At 42.3% G+C, this 24,616-nt stretch overlaps 1 protein-coding gene across 1 annotated transcript in view; it reads left to right on the top strand.

Moving 5' to 3' along the window:
- The window catches only part of LOC126162458 (E3 ubiquitin-protein ligase ZNF598), a 67,673-nt gene that overhangs the window by 13,748 nt on the left and 29,309 nt on the right, over window positions 1-24,616 (top strand). The window contains exons 4-6 of the mRNA XM_049918984.1: window positions 8,724-8,836; window positions 18,280-19,527; window positions 19,674-19,969. Coding sequence (XP_049774941.1) covers window positions 8,724-8,836; window positions 18,280-19,527; window positions 19,674-19,969 — 1,657 coding nt within the window. The remainder of the gene's footprint in view (window positions 1-8,723; window positions 8,837-18,279; window positions 19,528-19,673; window positions 19,970-24,616) is intronic.

Below are 24,616 nucleotides of genomic sequence, written 5' to 3'. Positions count from 1 at the left end.
ACCAGAACTTTTCCTTGATGATGATCCACTCACTGCAGTGGAGACATATCGATTCTTAGGATTTGTTTTCGACACCCGATTGATGTGCCTTCCTCATCTTCATCAGCTGAAGCATGAATGCTGGCAGCACCTCAATGCCCTCTGCTGCCTGAGCAATACAAACTCGGGTACAGATCGCTCTATGCTGCTGCAGCTCTACAAAGCTGATGGCTATATGTCGCGCTCTTTAGTACCTCCGTTCATGTCCTGGGGAGTTGTTTCTTCTGTGTACTGACTCCTTGAGCAGCCTACAGGCTATCGACCAATGCTATCTTTATCATACTTTGGAGTCCATTTATGCCCTGGAAGGGTCCAGTCTTTCAGTGGTGTTTGTGTGGACCCCAGGTCATGTTGGAATCCCAGGCAACGAACTTGCTGGCAGGCTGGCCAAACAGGCTATGCGGAAACTGCTTATGGAGAACGGCTTCTCTGCAACTGACCTGCATTCAGTACTCCGCCGCCAGGTTTTGTGGCTTTGAGAGTCGAAATGGTATAACCTCAGCACACACAACAAACTGCGTGCCATTAAGGAGACTACAAATGTGTGGCATTCCTTCACGCAGCCCTCTTGTAGGGACTATGTGGTTCTCTGCTGGCTCTGCATTGGCCATGCTTGGGTAACACACAGCTATCTCCTGCGCCGTGATGACCCACCTCAGTGTCAGTGCGGCACCCGGCTGATAGTGGCCCATATTGTGGTGAGCTGTCCTCCTTTGGCTGCCCTGCAACGGACTCTTCAGTTGCCAGACTCGTTGCCATTAATTTTAGCTGACAACGCCTCATCGGCTAATTTATTTTTAAGTTTTATACGTGATGGTGGGTTTTATCATTCTATGTAAGTTTTAGTGCATTTCCTTTATCCTTTTGAGTTCTCGACTCTAATGCTTTTAGCGTGGATGTTTTAAAGTGTCGCAGAGTGGCTGGCTTCTCCTTTTCATTGTCATGGTTGGCCAGCCACAGGCATCTGCTCTCTTGTTTTTACCCCTTCTAACTGTTTCTTACTTTTCTCTGTGGTTTTCTTTTCCTGTTTTGTCCATGGTAGTGTTGGTTGTCCTTCTGTTGTTCCTCTTGTTATTGTTCTATACGTCTCCTTTATTGTCTTCTTTCCATTGTGTAATTATTTTACTGGCAACAGGGGACCGATGACCTTGTAGTTTGGTCCCCCCTCCTCTCTCTTCAACCAACCAACCAACCAGCAAACCAACCAACCATGCATCTGATGAGTGTATCTCCAACATTCATGCATCATGAATTTTCAGTTCTTGTGCCCCACATATTTTCAGCACCTGCATCATGTGTTTTGCAAAGTATGTACCCTTACCACTTTAGAATCAAAGTAGCTCGTAATATTGAGAGATTACATTACTGTTCAGAAGGATCAATAGCTAAGTGTCTTGCCTCCATATTAGGACTGCTGAGGGGAGAGGAGCAGTGAGAGGAATGCAGTGGATCTTAGCGGGCAACAGGAGAACTAGGGGTGCTTTACAGATTATTTGGCTCTTTCTTTTGTAAAGTAAGCATCTTCTGTAATGCCGTAGTCAACAGAGATTATCATCTGTGTCATGAAACAAAAATACAATGATTTTCAAATCTACACAGTTAGATGTAGCCATCTGATTTGATGAACAAAAAGAAAGATTCTAGCCACTAAATCCTCCACTTTTTAATTTTGGTGTTTGGGGAGGAAAGGTCAATATTTTACATAGTGATAGTATAAGTAATTCTGAACAAAAAACTGTTATATGAACATTCATCTGCAAAAGTTTCATTAGGGAGGTATGGGTATTGAAAGGAACTTCAATTCTGCAAAATTAATGTGCACAACATGGATGTTTACATAGTACAACTGGACTGTAACGTGATTTTCTTGAAAACAATGTTACAGAGAAGTACAGTTATGTTACATAATGTTTATTTCCTTTGCATTTAGTACATAATGCATTACAACACGCATGTTAAATGTATTCAGTTGAAAGACGTACCATGTCTTTTACGAACGGCTTTAATACTGTTCACAGAACAGGTTCAAATGTCCAACCATGAACATAAATGCACTTTTACACTCTAGCGTTTAGATGTTGTGTTGGTTGTTCAGTTGCATGTGATTGGTTACTAATCAGTGTGTTTACTGTCACTTTATGTGCCTCTGATTTCATCCAACTCCATAAACAGAAATCTAGAGGTGTAAGGTCAGGTGATCTTGGAGGCCAGTTGAGATGATCCCTCACACACAAGATAACATGTTGAGGGGCACAGTTATGTTGCAAGTACATTCCAGTTTGCTTGGCTAAAGGAATGCCTTCCAGTAGTTCCACAAACGAATTTTACAAAAAATGTGGGTACCTCTCTTCTGTCAATCGAAGATTGGTAATAATGAACCTATCAAAAGCTTACCGATCATGCTGCACCAAACAATTATGGCAAAATGAACTTGGGAATTGCTATCCACTGAAGCATGTGTATTTTCCCGTGACCATCGATGATTTTTGCATGTGTTGTTTATTCCATGTCGTGAAAACTGGGATTCGTCAGTGAATAGTATGTATGGAAGCAAATGACTATTCTCAATTACCCAGTGACAGAATTGAAGTCATTGGGCAGTGTCGCCAATGTGGAGATTTTTGACATGCTGTATGTGAAATGGATAAAGGTTTTCCGCAAGTAACATTTCCCATACAAGTGTCTGTGGGACATTCATACACAGGGACATTCTTTGTAATCTTGTACTAGGACTTGGCTCAACACTTGCGATAATTTCTTCCTGTTCTTGCAAAGTTTGTTGACATGCATGCTCAGACAAAAAATGTCTACTTGGAAGAGAGCCTGTTGCACGCAAAGTGATAAACACATTGGTAGACACCCTGCGATCAGGTAATCATAGTCAGAAAGCGCCTGTGGTATTCTTCTCTTGCAGCGGTAGCACTACTGTCACAGAAGCCATAAACATACACCACATCTGCGTATTCCTCATTACTGTAGACATGTGGCATTATTAGCAGGGCTTATACAAACACAGTTAACACCGTACAGTACACAGTTAACTGATCTGTCGCCAGTACACTACACAATACGGCTTACAGGGCACGACTGCGCAAACGAGTGATTGTACTATGTAAGTCACATGACTATAATACGTGGTAGGTTGCATATTGTAAACTTGGCATGTACCTGTGCATTGTTTGCAAGAAAATCACGTTACGGTCCAGTTGTATTGCATATACGTTCATGTTGTGCACATCAATTTTGCAGAATTAAAGTTCCGTCCAATACCCATACCTCCCTAACAAAGCATTTGTGAACCTATTTTCATATAACATTTTTTTGTTCAGAATTACTTACACTATCACTGTATATATATCCATTGAAGCGTGTGTATTTTCCCGTAACCATCGATGATATTTTTACAAGTGTTGTTTATTCCATGTTGTGAAAACTGGGATACAGGGTGAGTGATACGTAACACCCCCGTTGATTCCCGGGGGCGATTGCACGTATCGACAAACGTGTTCGGTGAATCGTAGCCTACTATGGGGCACATACTTTGGTACATGCACAATAATCACAATGTTTATATTGACCGAGATAATGAGGTAGGTACATGTTTTTTTTAGTGGGACGCTACACTTTTTTTAGCATCATTCGAGCGCTCTGGAAAAACCGCATATAGTGATGTAACGCATGTTGCTATTATGATTCCAACTTTGCTTAAAAGACACTGGGAAGTATTGTGCGATTGAAGGTCGAGGTGGTCAAAGCGGCTGCAGACTGTAAACACGCCTCGCGCGACCCGCAGGCCGAGTTGCCGTGCTCTTTGCAGCATGCACAGCCTACGCTATGTAGGTAAATCGTCATCCGCCCTCTTCATGATACACATTAGGTACAAGGGTGGCAAGTCGCATTTCATATTTAACTGTAGCACATGCTAGCTAATTGCATATCAAAAGGGGATTATGAGAACTATGCCAAATGCATGGACATTCCCAGGCTGAAATGAATAGTTATTGTGTGAACATAGCAACCGCTTCGTCATGCAGTTTCTCATTTAAGCTTTGCTCTCATCCTGCTTACATTTCACACCCTGACGCACAGTAAGCCACTGATAATGTTATTGATGCATGCGTCATGGGAAACTTTTCACCGGGTGACGCCTGAGTGTGTCTTTGAGGTAACAAAGTGTCTGCTGTGAAACTACTGTTTCCACAGATAGTATTGGACATTATGATTAGAGAGAATAAACATTTGATAAGATAATCATTTTATTCACATTCATATGCTGACCACCTCCCACCAAATAATCTGACAGAACGACAACTTACGTGGTATACACATTGTCCACACAAGTTACGTTTATACTTCAAGGATGTTACTGGTCATTGACACATATCATTTAATAATACATTGGTACCTATTGATAACCTTAACAATTCATACTGTTGTTAACAAAACATGGTGTTCTACTTTACTTAAGCTCGTACTCAAACGGTTTACCCTCGACTGCAAGACACATCTGTAATCGACATTCAAGAGAATGGGTAACAGATGAAAGCTCAATGGATGATATGGCGGAGCAAGCTGTGACGATTCGGCGGCGCATGTCATCTGGCATTGTTGAGGCTTCACGGCAGACCGCAACTTTTCAGTGTTCCCCACAAAAAGAAATCAAGTGGAGTCACATCGCGGGACCTAGCAGGCCACTAGCATTCTGTCCAATCCAGGAAATGTCTCGTTCAATATTTGACTTGCAATACGTGAGGGGTGAGCTGGGCAGCCGTCGTGTTGGAACCACATACACAGGCGCTCATTGAGTGAGTGGTACCTCGTCTAGCAGAAAGGGTAGAATGTTCCTAAGAAAGTCTCCATACTTATTTCCATTTAATACTCCTATAATGAAATAAGGTCTGACAATGTAATTTCCTACAATGCCGCACCACACGTTGACGCGCCATGGCCTTTGGTGCTGTACCTGACGCAGCCAATGTGGGTTCTCAATTGTCCAGTAGTGCACGTTATGTAAATTTACTTTCCCGTGATTAGTGAATGTTGCTTTGTCAGTGAAGAGCACATGTTTGAAGAATGTATTATCATCTCGCAGGCGTCGCAGAGCAGACCGACAAAATTTGATACGACGTTCGAAATCGCGTCTAGAGTGCCTGATGGGGTGAAAGGTGATACGGATGGAACTTATGCCAGTGCAGAATGCGCATGACACTCGTCTGGCTGACCCCACATTCCGCGGCAATACGTCATGTGCCACAAGGAGGATCGATAAACGTCATGGCCAGAACAGCGTCTTCGTGGTCTCTGTCGGTCGTAGTCTTCTTCCTCCTTCTTTGTTTGCTGTTAAAAGCTGCCTGTTCGCACTAGTGTAGTAATCATTCTTGCAATGGCCTGGCGAGTGGGACTCCGACAATCAGGATACATATCCCTGTTGCTGGAAAATCAAACTGCGGTTGCGCAATAGGGACTGATAAGGCGCGCTGACGGCGCTGGGACCGGAAGTCGTGACGTCATATCGCTTGATAACTGTGCGTAGAGGCAGCTGCACGCTCATTCGACTCGTAGCAGCCGCATGGAGCACACAGCCATGCGTTGCAATTGGAGTTGTTGCTGACACGAATTATGGTACTTGTGTTGTCAAGTCGTGCCGTCCATAGTATTCTCGTACATGTATGAGTGATTGAGCCTGCCAGACCGCTCGTGAAATATTTTTTTTTTTTTTAATAATTAAGAATGGAGTTTTAGGGTTTCGACAGCATTCCTACGACATTCGCCATATAGAAGTAACATGTCTAACTTCTCCTGATTTGATTTGATGTAATGTTCAAGCAGCAACTACGTCTGGATAGGAGACACACGTCCTACTGGTTCAAAGTTGCACGACCTACTAGTTGTACGACGCGCCTGCTTTCCGGTTCGCGCGAGGCATGTTTACAGTCTGCAGTCGCTTCCGACCGCCTCAACCTTCAATCGCACAATATTTCCCAGTGTCTTTTAAGCAAAGTTTGAATCACAATGGCAGCATGCGTTACGTCACTATACATGTCTTTTCCAGAGCGTTCGAATGATGCTAAAAAAGATGTAGCATCCCATTTAAAAAACATTTACTTGCATCATTATCTCGGTCAATATAAACGTTGTGATTATTGTGCATGTACCAACGTATGTGCCCCATAGTCCGCTATGATTCACCGAAAACCGCATGCCGATACGTGCAATCGCCTCTGGAATAGAGGGGGTGTTACGTGACTCACCCTGTGTGTGTGTATATATGCTGAAAAAACTATGTATGCTGTAGTCTTACCAAATTCAGTGCCCATTGTGTTTATCACAGTAGTGGTAATGAATCAGTCTTGTGATTTCTTTTCCTCTTCTTTAAAAAAAAAAAAATGAAACCCATGTTTGTTTGCAAGGCAATGAGAGGCTTTGACATTCAGTTGCAGTGCCAGTACGGGCTGCTATCTGGACGTAGTTTATCAGCCAGCTCCCTCCGTTGCCAACTGAGAGTTCAGTGAATGACAAAAAATGTACAAGAGTGCCTCAGTATAGCAAAAAAATTTATATTTGTAGCAGAATGATAAACTATTCCTGATTTGTTTTCCTTACTCAGTAACCTTCATCTTTTCATAAATAGTTATGTATTCATTCCACAGAAACTTATTAGAACTAGGGTGTCTTTCAGTAGACATAGGCCGGCCGCGGTGGTCTAGCGGTTCTAGGCGCTCAGTCCGGAACTGCGCGACTGCTACAGTCGCAGGTTCGAATCCTGCCTCGGGCATGGATGTGTGTGATTTCCTTAGGTTAGTTAGGTTTAAGTAGTTCTAAGTTCTAGGGGACTGATGACCACAGATGTTAAGTCCCATAGTGCTCAGAGCCATTTGAACCATCAGTAGGCATACCATACTTAACTATCAAATCTGCTCTCCATCATGTTTCTAATCAATTAATTCATTAGTTTAGTCTCCCTTTAGATTTACAAATCCTTAGTAAAGAAAAAGGACACAGTAGATTGTGTAGATATGTGAAAATAATTTCCAGTAGTGGCATTAAATAGGTACTTGGGCACTACAGTAAACTTCTGCATCTTGTTTGTTAGGTAAATAGCATCAAAAAGTAACTGATTACTGTTGAGTGTAGTCATACATTGCTGTGTGCTGAAGGGGTAGGCTGCGCAGTTGGATATGGTGTTCTCAAAAAAGCCTTTTATCTGTGTGTGAGTACTGCTTTGTTTTGCTTCTATTGCACCAACACTACTTGGTTGCATTAATAAACTATGCAGTTTAACAAAGTGACTAGATGTTGTTACATTTAAAGATTTTGCTTTCCAATTTGAGTCTGACTGCTTCCTCAAGTGAACAGCCATAATTTTTCTGCCTGATCATTTAGCTTCAGTAAAATTTAGGACTTGTTATAACTGCTCCTGTATTTCACTGTCTGTGTCCATTGTGTTTTGATCCATACCATTAAGTTACAAGTATGACTTCACCAGTAAATTGTCACCCTTCAGTGACATATGAGGGTAATCCCAAAAGTAAGGTCTCCTACTTTTGTAGAAGTACGTAGACCTCTTTATTTCTACAATGGTTTACATCAATTTACAGTTTGAACATTGAGCTATTTTTCAACATAATTACCATTTCTGTCGATGCATTTTTGTAGACGCTGTTGCAGTTTTTGTATGCCCATATCATACCAGCTCACTGCCATGCTGTTCAGAAAGTTATGAACCTCTTCTTTAATCTCGTCATTGGAGCTGAATCGCGGGGCCCACAATTAATGCTGACAGGTACTGTGAGACTCTGATAAAACTCAAACGGGCAATTCAGAGCCGCTGAAGAGGACTTTTGAGCAAGGGCGTACACATTCTCCGTGACAACGCTCGCCCACACATCGCTTGGCAAACCGTTGTTCTCCCACAACAGTTTCAGAGGAACATAATCACCCACCTTCCCTATAGTCCTGACTTGGCACCCAGTGACTATCACCTGTTCCCTAGGTTAAAAGAACATTTGGCCAGAAAGCGATTCAGCTCCGACGACATGGTGAAAGAAGAGGTTCATAACTTTATGAACAGCATGGTGGCAAGCTGGTATGACATGGGCATACAAAAACTGCCACAGCGTCTACAAAAATGCATCAACAGTAAGGGGGATTATGTCGAAAAATAGCTAAATGTTCAAACTGTAAACTGATGTAAACCATTGTAGAAGTAAACAGGTCTATGTACTTATAACAAAATAGCAGACCCTACTTTTGGGATTGCCCTCGTATTATTGGAAGCATAATGTATCATTTCTAGATGAAGTTACCTTTATATTATGTTAAAAGATAGAGAGGAAACTATACTGCCAGCACATTGTCCATTTTGGGTTTTTTGTGTAAAAGAAACAAGAATACAGGCTTATATGATTTAACTACACTGGGAAAACTTCTGAGTATATTCCAGGAGACTCGGTGGGTTATTAAAATTACTGGACAAGACACCTATTTGCTTACAGTATCTGAAAGGATTTAACAGTAATAAATACTCAAGGACTTATTAAAGAACACAAGTAAGGAAAAACGAACATTAATGTGCTAAATTCTACTACATATGAACAAATATCTAAATTTAATCACAGTTCAAAAGTACAATATTAAAAATTTGGTTTGATTCTGCGTGATTATTAATTGTTGTTTTGTTTCAGTTCCTATGACTTTTTACGAGACCATTTTCGAGCAGAGCACTTTTTATGTGAGGAAGGAGGGTGTGTTGAAGAAAAATTTACATCAGTGTTTCGATCTGCGATAGACTTAAAAGGTAAACCTGAACACCTGTGTGTTTTCTTTTAATTTTTTTCTTTTTCAGTAGTGTATTGAAACTTGACGGATTGCAATTTGCGAGGGATTTTAATTGTGTAGAAATTTATAAATTCCCTCTTTCTTTGTGGAAAAGTAAATATTAAATTGATTTTCATGTCATTGTATTGTTTTGCATCATCTGCCATTTTGGTAAAAAGACTGAGCGTGATTTATCTCCCAATAAAGGTAATTCAAAATACCGAATGTTGCAAACAACTTAGAACTTTGAGTAAAAAATTAAAAAATAAACATACACACACACAATTTTCTTGAATGGCATTTTAAAATTTGGGATGTGCAGCTAAAGAATTGCAACTTGTGACATTTGGTTGTGAATAAATTTTACACATACTTCATCGTTTTTCACTCTGTAAGATGTGAAGAAAATTGAAAATAGTTTGTGACGGTATGTATGTACCAAGAAGTTAATGCATGTGCTGAGAAGTTATGACCAAAAGAACTAAAAACAATAACACCGTTTGTATTCACCTTGGCATAATTCATTGATTCATAATCTTTCAAAACTTTGGTTGGTAAGTTTCACATTGCCGTGAAAATTGAGCTTTCATTGATGTTCCCTGTCAATATCACAGTGCTGTATGGAATTAAATTTAAACACAGAAAGGAAAGTGAAAGATTTATGCAGTACATTATTTTCTTAAACATCTAACGAGTGTTACATAAATTAAGCCTCAAATGTTTACACATCAACACAGATTTGTTTAGTTGAAACACCTAAGTGAGATGACGAGTTGGTTAAGATACTGAGCTTGGACTCAAGAGCAGTGACGTTGAAGTTCTCCTGTGGTCTTATGGATGTAGGTTTTTCAGAGTTTTCCCTAAGTAATTTAAGTTGAATGTCTGGATGTCTTCTTTGATGAGAGGCACATTTTCTCCCCAAGCCTTGTACAATATGCAGGTGCTCTGCCTCTAATGGCATAAACCCTATTCCCCCTTCAACATCTCTTACGGCTCTCCTTCGTGATGGTATGTGCAGAAAATGCGGTGTGACTGAAAGGATAAATTAAGAGTAGGATAAAATCAAGGAAAGGAAATTCCAGGTTTGGAATGTCATCAATATAAGGAGAGGATAAATTACAACTTGCTGTAAAGATGACACCATGACTTGCATACAGGCACAATTAAAGACGCTTGCACATTAGCTTTTGGCCACAGCCTTCATCAGAAAAAGAAACACACTATTTATTCGCACAAGCAAGCATACCTCTGCCAACTGTGGCAGCACGGTCTAGAATGCGACTGTCACATGGGTTGTAAGCAGCAATCTGGAGGGACGGGGAGGGGGAAGGGGTAGCAGTGTATGTGTGTGTGTGTGGGGCGGGAGGGGGGGGGGGGGGATGAATGCTGCATGGTAGAGTGCGCAGGGACGAGATTGCTGATGAGTGCAGAGTCAGGAGATTGTGGTGTGGGGAGGTGGGAAACGTGGAGCAAAGACGGAGAGGAGCAGGGAAGATGGGCGAGTGTGCTAGCAGGGGGCAGCACACACAGGGTGGAAGGTGAGCATTGGGAGGAGGTGATGGACAGAGGGGTTGGTAACTTGGGCCGAGGGTGTGAGAACAGCTTGTTGCCATAGGTTGAGGGCAGGATAATTTCGAGAGCGAAGAATGTGTTGTATGGATAACTTTCATTTGTATGGGTAACTTCCATGTGCATTTTGCAAAAGCTGGTAATGGAGGGAAGGATCCAATTGGCTCAGGTAGTGAAGCAGCCGTTGAAATCGAACATGTTATGTTCAGCTGCATGTTGTGCCACATGGTGGCGGTGGCCGTTCATCCTGGTAGACATCAGATTGGTAATCATACCCATATAAAAACCTGTGTAATGATTGCGGAGATGCTGAGTTGGGATAGGCACAATAAAAAGATTCACACAATCATCACAGTAGACACACGTAAACATACGCAAGCGCAACTTGCACACATGTCTGCAGTCTCAGAGAGCTGAAACTACACTGTGAGCAGCAGCACCAGTGCATGATGAGAGTGGCGACTGGGTGGGGGTAAGGAGGAGGCTGGGGTGGGGAGGGGGAGGGATAGTATGGTGGGAGTGGCTGACGGTGAATTGTTGCAGTTTAGACGGAGGGAAGGAGAGAAGGGGGGAGGGGGTAAGTAGCGGAAAGGAGAGAAATAAAAAGAATTTAAAAGACTGGGTGTGGCGGTGAAATGACAGCTGTGTAGTGCTGGAATGGGAACAGGGAGGGGGCTGGATGGGTGAGGACAGTGACTAACGAAGGTTGAGGCCAGGAGGGTTACGGAAACGTAGGATGTATTGCAGGGAAAGTTCCCACCTGCGCAATTCAGAAAAGCTGGTGTTGGTGGAGAGGATCCATATGGCACAGGCTGTGAAGCAGTCATTGAGATGGGGGTATCATGTTTGGCAGTGTGTTCAGCTACAGGGTGGTCCACTTGTTTTTTAGCCACAGTTTGTCGGTGGCCGTTCATGTGGATACACAGCTTGTTGGTTGTCATGCCTACATAGAATGCAGCACAGTGGCTGCAGCTTAGCTTGCAAATCCAGCGGAGCAAACAGGCCTGCTGGGAACGATATGTTGCCACCATAGGTTCTCGCACCTCCCCATCTCAGGTGTGGTCGTGAGTTCGGCGCATTTTTGGCTTTCGCCCTCATGCGTCTGTCCCTTGCCTTTGTACTGACCTAATCGTCATCGCCGAACATCTGGCAGAGTACTTCGCTCGTAGTTCTGTGACAGCAGGCTACAGCGCAGAATTCCGCGCCATTAAAGAGCAGGCTGAGCGTACGCAGTTGTCGTTTTGCCCACACTATTGGGAACGATACAACACCCTGTTTAGTGAATGGGAGTTCCAAAGTGCCTTTACAGTTTGCCCCGATACCTCTCCAGGTCCAGACCGCGTTCACAACCAGTTTCTTCGCCATCTCTTGGCGCACTGTCAGGGTGAATTACTCGCCCTGTTTAACCGCGTCTGGACGGAGGGCGTTTTCCCAACTCATTGGTGGGATAGCGTTACCATCCCGGTGCTGAAACCTGGTGCGGATCCGCTGGTGGTTGATAGCTATCGCCCTATCAGCCTTACCAATGTTATGTGCAAACTCCTGGAAGGGATGGTGAGTCGGCGGCTCATGTGGTTCCTCGAAGCTCGGGGCCTCCTGGCCCAGCAACAGGGGGGCTTCCGTCAGGGCCACTCAGCGATTGACAATTCAGTCTCGCTAGAGTCAGCTATTCGTACAGCTTTCACTTGGCGAGAACATCTAATTGCTGTTTCCTTTGATCTTCGGAAGTCGTAGGATACCACCTGGTGCCATAATAATCTTGCTACGGTGCACAAATGGGGTTTATGGGGTCCACTTCCTATTTTTCTACGGAATTTTCTCTCCAATCGCTCCTTTCGGGTTAGAGTTGGCACTTATTTTAGCTCTGCTCATATTCAGGAGAACGGTGTCTCACAGGGCTCGGTTCTTAGTGTTCCCCTCTTTTAGGTGGCAATTAATGGTCTTGCGGCTGCAGTGGGCTCATCGGTCTGTTCCTCTCTATATGCCAATGACTTTTGTCTTTATTACAGTTCCCCAAGCATCAGTGTCGCTGGACGGCAGCTGCAGGTAGCTATCCATAAGGCACATTTTTGGGCATCCAACCATGATTTTCAGCTCTCAGCCTCTAAGACCTGAGTGATGCATTTCTGTCCTCGTCAAATGGTCCACCTCCATCCAGAGCTCTACCTTGCCAATGAACTACTTCATATTGAGGAGACGCATCGCTTTCTTGGCATGTTGTTTGATGCTCAGCTTACTTGGACACTTCATCTTCGCGAGCTTAAACAACGGTGCTGGCGGCACCGCAACGTCCTTCGCTGCCTCAGCCACACTGTTTGGGGGGGCTGCACGAACAACCCTCCTACAGCTCTATAAGGCCTTAGTCCAGCCCTGTCTCGACTACGGGAGTGTGGTGTACGACTCAGCAGCACCTTCAACATTGCAGATCCTAGACTCTATCCTCCATTGTGGCGTCAGATTGGCGACAGGTGCCTTCCACACTAGTCTGGTCACTAGCCTTCTTGTAGAAGCTGGAATCCCTCCCCTACAATTCCGCTGACAACAGTTGCTTGCGTCATACACCACCCGTGTCCGTGCCTCGCCTGACCACCCAAACCGCAGGCTCCTTTTTCCATCTTCTGCAGTCCCCTCCCCACGACGATGGCCTAGGTCCGGTCTCCCGATCGCGGTCCACGTTCGTTCTCTTCTCTCATCACTCGAATCCTTTCCCCTTCCTCCATCCTTCCGGCCCTCTTCTTCTACCCCTCCTTTCTCCCACCCTCGCTGGCGGCTTTGCTTGGATTTGTCCTGAGACTCCAAGTCCTCCCTTCCACCTGCCAGTCTTAGACAACAATTCCTGGCTCTTCTTTCCTCGTTTCGTGATGCAGATGTAGTCTACACTGATGGTTCTGTGGTCAATGGACGCACTGGGTTTGCTTTCATCCACGGCGACTACATTGAGCAGCATTCCCTGCCTTGTGGGAGCAGTGTTTTCACTGCGGAGCTGGTTGCTCTTTATCGTGCACTCGCTCACCTTTCCTGGGGAGTCATTTGTCATATGCAGTGACTCCCTGAGTGGATTGCAAGCACTCGACCAGTGTTTGCCTCAGGACCCTTTGGTGCGCGGTATTGAAGGTGCTGTTTTTGCTCTCGCAGAGTGTGGTCATACAGCGACGTTTGTGTGGGTCCCGAGCCGCATCGGCATTCCAGGAAACGAACGTGTCGATCGGTTGGCCAAGCAGGCCACCACTTCACCACCCCTGGAGCTTGGTCTCGTCGAAAGAGACCTCCGGTCAGCCCTACATTGCAAGGTCCGCGATGTCTGGAGCTCTTGAACATGCCAAATAAGCTCCTCATGGTAAAGTTGTCCACAGCCGTATGGAACTCATCCTTGAGGAGCACGTGTAGGGACTCGGTTGTTCTCTGCCGTCTCCGAATTGGACATACGCGGTTGACCCACAGCTATCTCCTTCGCCATGAGAACGCGCCCAAGTGTCACTGTGATGCAGGGCTGACAGTGGTTCATCTTCTGCTGGACTGCCCCCTTTTAGCCCCCTTGCGGCAGTCCTTCAATTTACCAGCTGCACTTCCTTAATTATAGGTGACGATGCCTCTATAGCTGACTCAGTTTTAAGTTTTATCCATGCAGCTGGGTTTTATCACTCCCTCTAGTGTGGGCGCTCTCGCATGATTTCTCAGGCTACACCCACTCCAGCGACTTTAAATTGTGACGTGGATACCAAAACATTGTCTTTCATGGTAGCAAGTTGTGTTGGTACCTCTATCAAAGCTTTCCAGCTGGAGGTTCTTCGTTTGTAGTTGAGTGGTTGACCTTTTACCTGATCCATCAACCACTGTAGTCTGTTTTACTCTAGTCAACTATTTGCTCTGCTCCTTTTAAGTGTCCTCTATTTTGTGTTATTGCGGTGTTCATTTTAGCTCTGTACCCCTTGGTGTTCCCTCCCTCTGTGTGCAGAGGTTACGCTCTCCCGCCCTGCCCATGTCATCCTTACCCCCTTTTCCTCCCATTATTTACCCCCCTTTTTCCCCTCCCATTGTTACTCACCTCTGCCCCTCTCATCTTTATCCCACTCTGCCCCTTGCCTCTTTACCCCACACTGCCCTCCCCATTTTACCCCCTCTGCCTCTCCTCCTCCTTTTGCCCAATACGCCCTTCCTTTTGCCCGACCCCTCGCCCCCCCTTTAGCCCCGCCCCGCGCCCTTCTCTCTTGTGTGTGTGTGTGTGTGTGTGTGTGTGTGTGTGTGTGTGTGTGTGTGTGTGTGTGTGTGTGTGGAGTGGAGTATGTTCTGCTGTTTCGATGTGTTACACGAGGATCAAAATAAGGTGCAGTATGCTAGCTTGCTATTGTGAGATGATGAGCCAGACATATGTTGAAATTCATGGTGCATTAAAGACCATGGCTGTTGCACTGGCCAGACAGAGTGTGATGATGTTTAAGCAGTTTCCTGTGATTGTTCAAAACTGTTGAGCTGTTCCCCACCATTTGCCTTATAGAATATGATACACTAACTTTTAAAATTAGATCGTTGTGGAACAAGGTTTACATAATTCACAGGCAGGTGGTGCACATGACTTTCCTCCCTTACGTAACTGATAAGTGTGTCAACAAGATGGGTATCCAGCTGAAAAGTCAAATAATATAAAAGGAAAGAACGCCAAAGGTTGAGTAAAGTGGAGACAGTAGTAAATGGGATAAATGCTAACAAAAATATGGTGTTTGTTAGTGTTGTCCTGTTGGAAGACAGAATTATTTTCAGCTACATCTATATTCTGCAAGCCACCGTGTGATGTGTGGCAGAAAATATTTCACATACTACTGTTTCGATCCAAACCTTGTTTTCTCATACATGCGCACATTTTTCATTCATGTATCAATATGCCCTGTTGCTCATTATTTCATCACTGAAATTCAGATTTATGATTCCAGATCCTCAGATAAGAATTGACTCACCTTTTTATGTTATAGCCGAAATTACTGTATATGTTTGTTCTGCAGTTCTGTATGTGCTATGTCTAAAGTTCAGATAAGAATTGACTCATCTTTTTATGTTATAGCCGAAATTACTGTATATGTTTGTTCTGCAGTTCTGTATGTGCTATGTCTAAAGTTAAAAATGTAAGTGATGTCATTGAAGTAAATGTCTTAGATATAGGAATAAAAACTGTTGTTAAGAGCTGGAAAAACTGTCTCTATATTGTTTATTTTCTTTGTTGTTACTGATTGTACAGCAAAAATACTCCAGTCTCATTTCCATTATTTTTTCCAATTAAGAATTTATGGGTTTTAGTGCAGTTTTGAAAAAAAACACAAATTGTAAGCTAATTCGATGGAATAGCAAATATAACTCAACTCAGTTCAAAACAAAATTGTTTCTGAACACTATTCCAACTGGATTTCATTTTGTAAATAAACCGTTGTTCTATTATTATTTAGGCCAGTTGTTCTGGTGTAGCAGCAAAAAATAAATTAAGTTCACTTATGGTTGTCATGTGTGACTTCATTTTGGGTATTTAGTGACTGTTTGAGACAACAGCATTTACAGGTACTCTTTAAACTGCTAAACCAAATGGCTACACTCATAGGGAATAATCCTTACACTAACAGAACTTAGATTTGCATATCTGTTAAAGGGAGGCCAGTACTTGACAAGATGCTTAAAGGGGTAGTCAGTAATTACACCATTGTTTTGCGACTAGAGTGATACAAATTCCCGTCCCTGCTTCAAGATGGGAAAAATAACTACAATAAGGTAAGATTGTGGATTACTAATCACATGAAAGAATGCATTAAACATTTTTTGTAACACGCCTGTATCTATCTGCACATTAGGTGTTTAAGGCTGACTTTTTTACCCTACTTAGTGGCTGTATACATAATGCCAGTTTGCTTTTAATTATGAACGAAACTGAATGTTCGCTGATTGAGAAATTCATATAGCACCCACAAACATGGTCAGATAAGCAGAAATAAGTTTGTAAAGCAGAAAGTGAATTGAAACTTCCCAGAAAGTTAAAACTGGATTGTGGACCAGAATTAAAACCCTCAACTTCACCTTTCATAGGCAGTGTTCTTACCTGAGCTACCTATAGGTAAATAAATGACTGCAGAAGTTAGTCTGGTAAGGTTAGCAGGAGAGCTCTTTTGTAATTGGAAAATGGGAGAAGAGGTATTGGCAGCACTGGAGCTGGAGACAGGTCTGCAGGAGTGTTGCCCAAAAAAAAAAAAGTGTTCTAAGTTTGAGTCCTAGTCCAGCAAATAGTTTTATCCTAATAAGAAGTTTAAAGTGTCTCTCTCTCTCTCTCTCTCTCTCTCTCTCTCTCTCTCTCACACACACACACACTCACACACACTGGTGTGCAGAACTTGAGGACCAGAGTAACCTTCACATGATGTCATAGTTGAGTAACAGCTCAATAAAATTTCTACCATACGTAGAAGGAACAGCTGCAGTGTAGTACAGAATATAACTGAAAGCAGTACGCAATGAGATGAACATAAATGACACTTTTCTTCAAAGACAATAATTAGTTGAAGTCACTCTGATTTATAATGACTCCCTGGACATTACAAAAAGCGGAACATGGTTCTTAATAGAGTTTGTGATCAATATGGACAACAATACAAGCTCCCATACTGGCAACAAGGTTGATAATTAGTTCTTACAGTAGGAGATTCCATTCCCCCACCAGCACAGTTGGTAGCTGGTGTATGGTTGTTTGTGTATGTGGACATACCGCAAAATGTCTCCTCAACACATCCCACACATACTCCAAAGGATTTAAGCCGGGGGATAGGCAGGCCTGGCCATTTGCCTAATATTGTCTCGTTCTGAATCTGCTTTCATCAGAGAAAAGTATGTGACCCCACTCCTCATTGGCCCAGTTCCTATGCCCTTGACACATGATTGCACCCAGTGCTGCAGATGTGTGGATGTCTGTGGAACACAACGTACTGGTCATCTGGCAAAGAGACCATACCCCTGCAGTCACCTTGCCACTGTAGAGTGTTATGTTGTGTGCCTGCCAGCCTTGTCACACATGGTTGCAATTCCACCTGCTTTTTGACGTGGTTCATTTCTTGGCTGGGACCAATGTAGTGGTCATCTGCTGCTGCAGTTGACTATGGTTGACCACCTGCTCTCCTTCAGATGGCAGTGAGTGTGGTTTGGAATGCTCCCTGTGCATGTAGAACAGTGCTGTGAGCAATATCAAACTCCTGGGCTACTCTTAACAGCACTTTATTCTTCTTCCAGTTTCTAGATGATTCTTCCCTGTGTGAAGTTGTCAAGATGTTATCTCCCTACCATGTTGTGATGTTGACACGATAGTCGCACTGACCTTACACGTGTGACGCCCAGCTTTCTGTGTACAACTGGGAGACCTCTGACAATATGCTCCTGACTTCCATTCATTTCCCAACTTCCTGCTGACATCACTTTTATGACTTTTATTCCCTTTCAGAGTAGTCAGGAAAAAGGTGTTGGACATGTAGTAAGACAGTTACAATAGTGCGATTATGTGAATGATCTAAAAATGTGAAGACAGGAAGAACAATGCACATTATTAATGGATATAGTAAATGTTACATGAACTTGAGCATACTTTCTGAAAGTAACGAATGTCACGGGAACGGGAACATAATTAGTATTGTAACAGTTTCTGTGAAAATATTCATTTTTTCAGACCGCCACCATAACAACGAAAAAAAGTAACTATTAGTCTGGGTACTTGAGTTTATTCCCAAACAACCAATGTCGTGTCTTCTGTATATTCTGAATGTTGTGCTGTATTATTAGTGTGAATATAATTAATTTTATGCATAAAACTATTTTTATTCTAATGTTTTGTTTCAGCCCACCGTGCTTCAGTACACGGTCGGAGTCTTGGGCGAGCGGCCCTCAAGCAAGCACGTACACTGGAGTTAGAATTCACTTTGGCCCCCAGACCTAATGCAATGCGACGTGGTCCCCGTAGTGGGGGTGGTGGCGGTGGCAGTAGTGGTGGGGGTGGTGGCAGCAGTGGTGTTGGTGGTGCCACTGGTGGCTATGTTGAAGATAGCAGTGGAGAACTGATGGGCTTTGATGAAGGTGCTGCTGCACCACCACCTCCACCACCACTTCCTGCTGCTGCAGATTTTCCAGTGCTCGGCGGCAGTTCTGGTGCAGTCACAGTGCGATCTCTACCTCCTCCTCCACCTCCTGTCTGCCGACCCCGGCGTCCTCCTGTCCTGAGGGAAGAAGATTTCCCCGCATTAGATAGTGGATCATCAGGTGGAACCTCTGGTCCACAAGGTCGGAAGACTGTGCGTGTGAGTGTAAATGGGGAACGTCCTTCATCTGCTTCTAATCTCTCCATCAGTGTAAATCGGCGTGCAGATGGAGCACTTACAACTCGACTGTCAACTTCGCGTGGCTCCAGACCAATTCCTGCAGAATCTGGCACACCGAGAGAAGATTTTCCAGCTCTTGTTCGCCATAGTGACACTTCCTCTCAGTGGTCTTCACCTATTGTGAATAACTTGTCCAATGGTGACCCACGACAGTCTCGTGCACAGTCACAGCCACACCCTCGACAGTCCTCAATAGTTAAAACTACGGGAGCAACAGCGAAGAAAGCGTCCTCGTCACTTCTGATTCCTATGCCGACTTCTTGGCCTGTTGCGCACGATGAAGAAGACAGGGCACCTGCACCTGTGTCTTTGGGAACTGTCAAGGTAAAGTCCAAAAAGAAAAAACCAAAAGGAAGTGTGACAAATCAGGTTAGTTTAGATCAACCACCCAGTCCTAGCAAAGTGGCAAACCAGCAGGACTCGGGTACTAAGAAAAAAAAACAGAGTCCTGATAACAGAACTAAAGAGTCAAATATCAATGGAAATGTGAATGACTCTACAGATTCTGCTACTGCTTCAGTTTGTGCGACAAGTGCACCAGAGCGAAAGAAGTCACAACTGCTCATTACTGGTCTCAATGCTGCCAATGAAACAGGAGGCAGCCTTCCAGCTCCACCGCCTGGTTTCCACAGTACGTTGTCACCACCACCTGGTTTTTCTGTTACACTGAGTTCAGTTGCGAGGGCTCCTAGTTCAGTGCCTGAGAGCAATGGTAAGATATTGTTGCTACATCTCCACTGAAACGGTTTTTTAATTTTTTACTTTTGTGTGTGTGTTATTAACTCAGGATGACATTGAATATATATCGTTTACCTTACATTGATAATTGATTTATCTGTTTGTTTGTTGTGACTCTAGGTCTGACGTTCACAAGCAGTAGTGGGAGGAGCTATGCAGTGAGTGCACAGTCCTCTGAGGGTCACAAATTTGTACCACCACCTGGGGCAGATCACCGCAACAGGCAGTTGGTAGCCCGTGTAGCTGAGGCAGTTCCTGATTTAGATACCTTTTTGCGTCGATCTGCCGAATTCCGAAAAGGGGCACTGACTGCCAGAGAGTTTTATGATGCCTGTGCCCAAGCAGCAGGCGAACAAACTTTTGCTGAGATATTTCCTGAACTGCTTCTCTTGCTGCCAGACATAACGAAACAGCAGGTAATCACACTTGCTAAATATATGTAATTGGTGATGTGTATTCAGAGAGACTAGGTATTTGCAACTTACCTTTGTGACATTTGTTTGAAGTTGATGATATTGGTCTTCTTCATCATGGTTAGAAATTAATAACAAATTTCTTTTGATGTTCAAAGCCTTTTACAAAAACTTCGAACCAAAAATTACTGATAGCAGATGTATTGTACAGCACAGCTTGAGTGGGGTGTGTGCAAAGTGGAAAAAGTGAATTGCCAGGGGTGAATGAAAGTCATAAAATCCAAGAGAAGTCTGTTTTGGTTGCAGATTTGGACTACAATGTGACTATTCAGGAAGGATATTAATTATTCCACATACCAGTGATATTGGTGGCAGGAATGGATAGATAGACCTCTGGACAGTGATATGACAGGGCTGAAAGTTGAGTAGTAGAGTAAAAGGCAGATACATGTTACAGAGAGACGAGGTGGGGAAAGATGCCATGTAGGGTGCCCCAGACTTGAGGGAGTGAGATTCAGAAGCATCTCTTCAGGCAGATGTGGGAGGCAATCACATGGTCTACCTCCCACACCTCGATTGATTTTACGAAGAATGCTGGACAGGGCAGGATCTTAGTATGGGCTTTTTACTGCCCTTAGACTATAGATTTGTCAATCCAGCACTTGTAGCTGGATAGCAAAGGTAAAATCTCAGTGAGATAGTGTGATTGACAACTGCGATTGTACCTACAGTTACTCAATTTTTAATCTTAGATTGTGTTTTGAGATTCACTTGAGGCAGTGCAGTCTTTTAAGGCGATGTTTGCTGTGAAGATATTAGTACATGAAATTTTTTTCTCCATATGACATTAACTGTAATAACAAATTTTGATACACTAAGCAGAAATCTTGAAGTATGTGCAGAAGTATTGGCCCTAAAGTGTACTTTCGTTGCTGTATTGTTGTATTTGTAATAAGTAACAGAAGTGATGATTTGCATGGAACACACTGAAACATGGACATCACATATTCTTTAAGTTTCAAGAGTGTTTTTTTTCAAAAATGAACATCAAATTTCACCATTGTATAAATTCCACAACAAATGCTTTTCCCCTCCCTCCCCCCACCCCGTTTTCCCCCAATTTGATGTAGATAGTAAAGAGCATACTTTCTACAATAGGACCAGTCCTAGTAAATGAACCTTTGGTTAATGATAGGTTTAAGCTCGTAAATCTTTTGTTCTTATTTTTTGTAAATCTTCCATTTATTTGTTGCAATTATTCATAGCAATAAGTAACTCTCTTTTTTTATTAAAGGTCATACTTTTAAAGATTTTTTTTTACGTTACTACTGTATTAATAAATCTGTTTTACCCCTTCAATAAGATTTGATTGCATCGTATTACTTATATATTAGTTGCTCTTTAGAGACAGTGAACTTCCATGTCAAATTCTGCTTAGCTGTCTATGTAAGGCAAATAGCTTTATATGCTGCGTGCTCAGCTTTCTTCTTACTCCTGTTCGTATCTGGCCTGTATGTACCTTATTGCATTAGTAGCTTTTAATAGAATTTTTCAGCCATGATAAATTATGGGAGAGGGTTTTGTGTGTGTGTGTGTTTGTGTGTGTGTGTGTGTGTGTGTGTGTGTGTGTGTGTGTGTGAATCACCATCATTTAGAGCTCTTACTATGTAGCATGAAACTAATCATGCCTGGCAGCCATTTTGGAGGCTGCCATTTTGAATGCAACTCATAATTTTCAAGTGTAAAATAGGTTGTGTAATGCAGCAAACAGATAAAGAGATAGAAAAGAAATTAAATTGTGCCATTTGTTTGAGCATAGCTTTATTCGTTCGTGAGTTGAGTGATATTTCTTCCTTGCAGTTTACACAAAAGCTCATGGTGTTACCACTTTTAGGGGATTTCGATCAACCCCTCCCAGGCAGACCACACATTACCCGCAGTGTGATGATAAAACTTCTCATCAAATTCTGTGATACTGGTTCAGTAGCAAACAAAAAGCCCAGTGATAGAAACCACTACAGAAAACAGCTACAGGTGAAACTTCAATCACTGTACTATATCATTCAGTAAGAGTCCAGGCCACAGAATTTGCTACATCTCACAGGCAACTACATTCACCTGTACAGCAGTGAGAATTTTGGCCACACACAAATGACATCCTTACAGAATTTTAATGTTACAACATCTTAGTGAGGACGATCCAGATCGTTTGGGTCAGTCTGCAGAAAGGGGGACATTCAAGCTGGACAAAAACTGTTGTTTGCTCTATGACATACTGTTCACAGATGAAGCTAATTTCTGTACAAACAGAGACATAAATAAACAAAATCGCAAATACTACTAAGATGTCAACACTCACTGTATGATCAATCAAAGATAGTTGGCACATTAAAAGTGCTTATTTTTTTATGGAATATAGGGTTCTTTTATTGCTTGGCCCTTCTTTATTGGGAGTATACCAACAGCAGTTCATCATCTGCAGTTGCTGCTATCTGAAGATGGCATATTCCCAACTTTTTGTTACACACTGATGTCTGAAATGTCCCCTCCACCTTAGGAAGCATTCTAATTACTATCGATGTTAAGGATTGCATTGAATAGTAATATCGGCACTTACCGAATGAAGCACACGGTTCTTTGTTGCTGGTTAAGGAATACTTAACCTAAATTCCTTTGGATGTAGGCTGCTCCTCTAGGAAAGAGGATCCTTGGTCTTACTGTAGCTGGTCTTTATATATGTGTATGTTGCAATAATAATCTGCAGAATTTTGAGTCATTCTCATTTATTCATGAAAAATACAAAACATTTTCATTGTCCAGCCGTTCCATCCACACCAGCCATGTGCATTCAACTGCCGTTCCAACTTCCTCCAAAACACATCGCCCCCAAAGAACAAACAATTTACAAAACATTAACATCTTTGGAAATGGAAGATTAAAGATATAACCACTAAAATTAATATCAATAATTCTGTCTCACTAGAAAATGCATAATTAAGTTTTGATTAATAATTGGCATAAAGATTAACAATTGGCATAAAACCGAAAGTAGACACTAAGATCTGCGCATAGTAATGGGAAGGATAGAAATGGGAAGATGGTTCCATTTCATGTCCCACTTCATTAGAGGCTAAATGTCTGTGCATACCTGGATTCCAGTTTCCATGGAGCTAGGTAGGTTGTAGTGTGTGTAAGTGGAGTGGCTGCCATGTTCCATAAATTTAAGTCCATTACATTTTTCTCTATGGAAGCATACGAAGGCAGTCGTGTTTGTGGTGAAGATCACAAACCTTGAACACTGCAAGGAGTGGATAAAGATCACTCAAAAATGTGCACTTTAGGGCCATTTAGTTACTCAGGTGTCTCCACAACGGAGCAAAGAAAAGCAATATAGCTTTATGTGATGGATATAGGAAAGAATCATTATTATGTCACAGTCTAACATTTACTGCTGTGCAAGTTATTGGTTTGGGCAGTTGGAACAAAACTAGCACACCTAGCAGCTAGAAGGCCAGCTGTAAGATTTTGTTTTAAATTATTTTTCTACTGAATTAAAGGAATTGCTGTTATATTTTTGCATTCCAAGCATTAGTAAATTATAGAGAGACATAATTGTCGTTAAGTAAATGTAAAAACAGATGAATCTCACTGATTGAACAACAGCTACAACTTATTTATGAAGAAATACTTCTGAATATGTGTGTGACTGCAGCTTACTCTGCTGAAAGCAAGAGAATATAAACACATATTTCATGCATGAGAAGGGACTACGTCTGTTGTCTTCTTATTGTGATAAGCACTTTCCTTGAAACATAATTTTGTGTCAAACCTAATGATTTTCACTTTCTTATACTTCACATGACTTTCTAATGTACAAATATTTCTGTGAAACTGATTACTTTTGCTTCAAAAGTGGCTGAGTGAATATGTGTAAGATTCTTGCTGGTTTTGGCTCAGGTGTAGCAGCAATTGTGGAATTGGTTTCTTCTGTGTTGGAAAGGGTTTAATGGCTTTTGACAATTATCACATCTCATGACTTTTTTTTTTTTTCTTTCTTTCGGCTACAGTTGTGGTGTCTTACTTTGTATGTTAAATAATAAAGATACTTCATTCCATACAAGTTTCCTCCATTCCACATTTACTTATTCGAGTTTAAGTGTAGTGTAGAAAACATTGTTGAGTAGATATACATCTTCTTTCTGCAAAGTGTCAAGTCTTCTACTGTTTATTATTCATTTTTTGTTCTTAAAATAAACTGACATTCTTCAGAAAAATCTGTAGATGTCAAGAGAATTGTAAATAAACTGTCCCATAATGTACTGAACTGTACTTCCCAGGGTCCTCGGGAAAATAAACAAAGACAATAGTGGTATCATTTTTTAGTTATTTGTGATTTTTTTATGGCACTACATACGCTCCCTATTGTGAAAACTGTTAAAAATCCATACGTACAATATTATTTGCACTCATGTGGTATTGTATTCAGAAGTATCTGCTTGGGGTGCTACTGTCACAGTTTATAACAAAAATAAGCAGGATTGTTGTGACTGTATGTGTTAAACTATGCTTATATGCTGAGAAAATTGTGTTACTCTGATAAACACCTATACTTCAAGTGGACATTTTGCCATGATAAAATTTACAGCAGAG

This window comes from Schistocerca cancellata, chromosome 2 (assembly GCF_023864275.1).
Source record: "Schistocerca cancellata isolate TAMUIC-IGC-003103 chromosome 2, iqSchCanc2.1, whole genome shotgun sequence".
NCBI classification, from domain to species: domain Eukaryota; kingdom Metazoa; phylum Arthropoda; class Insecta; order Orthoptera; family Acrididae; genus Schistocerca; species Schistocerca cancellata.
The sequence above is the reverse complement of the archived record's forward strand: the minus strand, read 5'-3'. Positions and strand labels throughout refer to the sequence as shown.